We start from the raw sequence: 4,007 nt of genomic DNA, 5'->3' as shown, positions 1-4,007 counted from the left end.
ACATCTCCCAACACGACACTTAACATTATATAGCCAGACATTTTCTTTTAAAGTCTCGAAACTTTCTTACTTCATAGAACCGTAAATAAATTACGAAGGGAATCAATATCATTAGTATCTCTTGTTTTGAATGTCATAAACAACATTGTCGCCGAGGGGAGAGAAATAAACAGCGCACACCTCTCAAAGGAGTGTCGGCATATTGTAACCCTCGTGGTTATTCGCGATCTTGCGACGAGAACAATTAGAGTCTGGGAGCGGCTTCAAGATGACGCACCTCATGCATAGGGGGAAGCCATAGGACTTATTGAGAACAACCATTAGATTATCAGGGGGCGAGCGAGGATGGATTTGTTCTAAAATATAATCAAGCCCCGGTTTTACTGACTTTTACTCATGCCATGCATTGTAGGAAAAGATAATATGTCCCTTGTTAATTGCAGACAGTGTGTATTGAGAATGCAGTTCGTTATTTTTAACCCCAATTCAGCACCTATTTTGGAATAAATAATTGATCTCCTGTCTATGTTGGAATCAATAATTGAACTGCATTGTAAAAATGTGTTTAGAATGTAAACAGATACAAGACATGTTTAGATCTAAGTCCTAAATGGACTAAACATTGGTGTGTTCTATCTAAACATGTTCAGGGTCTAAATTCTAAACATAAGAGATACAACACTTATCATTTGACATTGAGTCAAATATTATTAAGATTGAGAATATATATTGAAATTTAATGTGGAATCAGATTCACAGCCACGTGCTTAACACATATATCACCAGTACTTACAACGAACTTGATATATAAATGACATTGTACGTACAAGTTAAGACCACCCCCTAACCCCCCCCCCCCAAAAAAAAAATAAAAATAAAATAAAAATAAAAATAAATAAATAAAAAATAATAATAAAATAATAATAATTAAATAAAAAAATAGAAAAATAAAATGGTTGCATCCATCCGTGTTCCCTGCAGAGTATGCAACACTAAAACATTTTATTTTTCCACACAAGATCATGTCTTTAACAGGATGTGTACAACGTACATTTCCATGTTCACCTATTCGGGTCCCACTACCGAAAGTGTACTGGTTAAAAGGCCCCCCTTGCCTTACTCAAGGCTGTACTGAAAGATAAATCTATGGATGTGTAGTAATTCTATCATAATAGGCAAGTCTAGATAAGCGGACAGTACAGGGCAGTGATGGGACAACTTGTTCTTATTATTTATATAATGTAGAAATTATTATTTATACAAATAATTATCGCCTAAACTAATAATTATTGAATCGTCTTGCAGATGTGCACACCCGAGCTGTGCAGATTAATGTTCCGTTGGCAGGATGACGAACTGAGGAGAGAAGCAATATGTATCGAATTGAACGCGGGAAGTTGTGAAAAACACATAAATTATCGCAAACCTTGAGAAGCAAGCTTCTGGCTTTGTGATAGCGTTTCCAAACTATCATGCAGCTTTGAACAGCGAGAATTCAGGTGACGCCACTTTTGCAAATTAATGTGACAAGACAGCCTCCGTGTCCTCGCCACTGTCCGCGCACTGTAGCACCTGGGAAACAGATTGCTGGATATTGACTATCGTCGTTATAACCCAGCCGACGGAGGCTGTGATCGCCAGTTGACTACAGAATACCCTCCACTGCTGCTGGCACGCGTCTCGCGCTCTCACCACGCGCTACAAGCAGACGGGAACTTCTGTCGAGATTTAGACGAAGTCCGGCGAACGCGGGTTGCAGAATGGAGTGATACCATCCGGCTTATTACTGCCGTGGCATTTTATTGGAGGTCCTGCTTCTCCTTGTAATGATAAACCCAAATCTGTGATTTCATTGGCAAATCATATCTACCATTCGTTGAACCCCTTCAAGTTTGTGAATGGAAGCAGGTAGCGTTGTGTTGTAATTACAAAGGCTTTCGCAGTTATCGAGCGCTCAGCGAAGCTCTACAAGTGGTTAGTTCTTTTGATTTGGGATACCACTACGGACATATTGGTGTCGTTTAGATTCATATGGAATTCTTTTGGGTAGTTACAATCATGAGGAGTGTTGCGGCGTTGTATGTGCTGAATACGTCATTGTACCAGTAAGGACCTCAAAGAAGACGCCGATATTTAAATGGTACCTGACTGATCGCTTCGTGCAGTTATAGGTGAAAGTTATAGCACTGTTATTGGACTTAATTCGTCATAGGAGCAATGCTGGTCTTGATTGGACATGGAGGCCGGGGCTTCCATGGGAAGTACCGGGCGTGAATGGTGCCTTACCTCACTGTTGTGTTTGAACTATGAACATGTGCGTGAATACAAATGTAAACTACTGCTAGGTCTAGCTGGATGTTTGGACGACACATTCACCTGGGTTACACCTGTCTGGATACGAGCAGAAGATCGCTATTCCAAATCTCGTCTGCTCCAGGAAGGCGGGAATGTCTTCCCCTCCCAACCTACCCGGTCAACATATTGTGCTCAACGTCTCCGACCTCCTACTACCCCCTATCAACTACACCGATGTCACTGATCTCGCCCCTTCGGCCAATGTTTCCAGTCTCGTGCAGGAAGGGGACAGAGTCAACACCTATACGGACATCCGTCCCCCGCGGGAATTTCCCCTGGCCCTGGTCATAGCAAGCCCGGTGGTGGCTGTGTTTATTCTGGTGTTTTTCTGTGTGTCTTACTACTGGCATGCCTCGTACCTGGACCGGCAAGCCAGAAAACTGGCCATAAGAATGGCAGCAGACGCCGAGTCCGGTCTCCGACCCTCCAGGCGGACTCGGAGAGGTTTGGGCACAGACGGACGGAAGGGTCGATCTCGGAGACTGTCCAGCCCAACCCCTCCGGTGCCCAAACGGGTGTCGTCTGCTGTAACTGATCAAGAAATATTGTCACATTTTGCGGCCAGACGACACTCAACGTTTTTCATATGACGCAGAATATTTTTTTTCATGGAGATGTGTTTATTGTGTTTCTGACAGGAGTGGAAGCATATTGTCGTGTGTACAGCAATCCAACGTTCTATTGAATTGCAAACGGAAAAGTAATTCAAGCAGACGACAATAAAAGCAGACTACAGAAGAGGTTTGTGCCCCATGCTGATCTTAACCATTGACTCAGAGTTAAGTAATATTTCTCCACGGCAGGTGTGCAGACTGACTCTATTGTGCGTTCGGATTTAACATTTAAAGGCAGTTGCGGGTGCTTTATCCATATATTTCTGTCCGAATTCAAACGTTTCACAATACAAGTACGTCCGAAAATCAATGACCCGGAATAAGAGGTAAATAATGCTTTTGAATGTCATGGATTAAATTAAGCTAGGCGTGTTTGAAGATATGTCTTCTATTGATTATGAAGTCTCTCTTTCACCGAGAGACCCCTCCTAGAGGTGTGTGGCGTGAGAAACGACTACTGTGATACCCATATCATTCTAAGCTGTCAGTACAGCCAATGCCTTCTTTAAGCATTACCAGCATAATCCATCAACGTAATACCATGTACTTTGTACGCCTCCCATTGTAACAGAATATGCTTCATAAATCTTTGAACTTTGTTCATTGAAACTCGATGCTGTTGAGTTTGAAGATGAATTATGTACAATAAATATATTTATGATGAAACGCACAAGATTATATTCAAATTGTTCAATAAATATGTTCTAATTTCACCGACTTTTTACGGCATCCCGACTTACGTTAAAAGGAATCTATAGAAAGAATGATTGAAGCATTAAACCTCTGTTGCTCTGAGACAGATGGCATTGATTAAAACAGCATTAAGATATGGATTGTACTGGGCGTTAGAAAACACACGTGGATGCACGTCACAGCTGGTAACCTGGTCGCATTCTCACAACTATTTTGGGAAAGTTCTATGGTAGACCCAATTCTTGAGGTTAAGCAACACTTCCACCGTCGCCCCTGCAACAGCGGCTTCATAGTGACGTGATTGACGAGGCAATGTAACGAGATTGCCCTAAGTCGATTAATAAA

At 41.9% G+C, this 4,007-nt stretch overlaps 1 protein-coding gene across 1 annotated transcript; it reads left to right on the top strand.

The window, feature by feature from the left end:
* Positions 1-1,528: 1,528 nt before the first annotated feature.
* LOC124115634 lies at positions 1,529-3,682 on the top strand. The gene has a single exon (XM_046476692.2). The coding sequence runs from the start codon at positions 2,448-2,450 to the stop codon at positions 2,943-2,945; it is 498 nt and encodes a 165-aa protein (XP_046332648.1). The 5' UTR covers positions 1,529-2,447; the 3' UTR covers positions 2,946-3,682.
* Positions 3,683-4,007: the final 325 nt, after the last annotated feature.

The sequence above is a fragment of the Haliotis rufescens genome, unplaced genomic scaffold (assembly GCF_023055435.1).
Source record: "Haliotis rufescens isolate VD_foot unplaced genomic scaffold, xgHalRufe1.0.p SCAF_7, whole genome shotgun sequence".
Taxonomy (NCBI): Eukaryota; Metazoa; Mollusca; class Gastropoda; order Lepetellida; family Haliotidae; genus Haliotis; species Haliotis rufescens.
Note: the sequence above shows the minus strand (reverse complement) of the source record. Positions and strands in the feature narration are given on the sequence as shown.

Bases quoted from the DNA above. Each gene is read 5' to 3' on its own strand.
- LOC124115634 (XM_046476692.2), top strand. From the start codon at position 2,448: ATGTCTTCCCCTCCCAACCTACCCGGTCAACATATTGTGCTCAACGTC.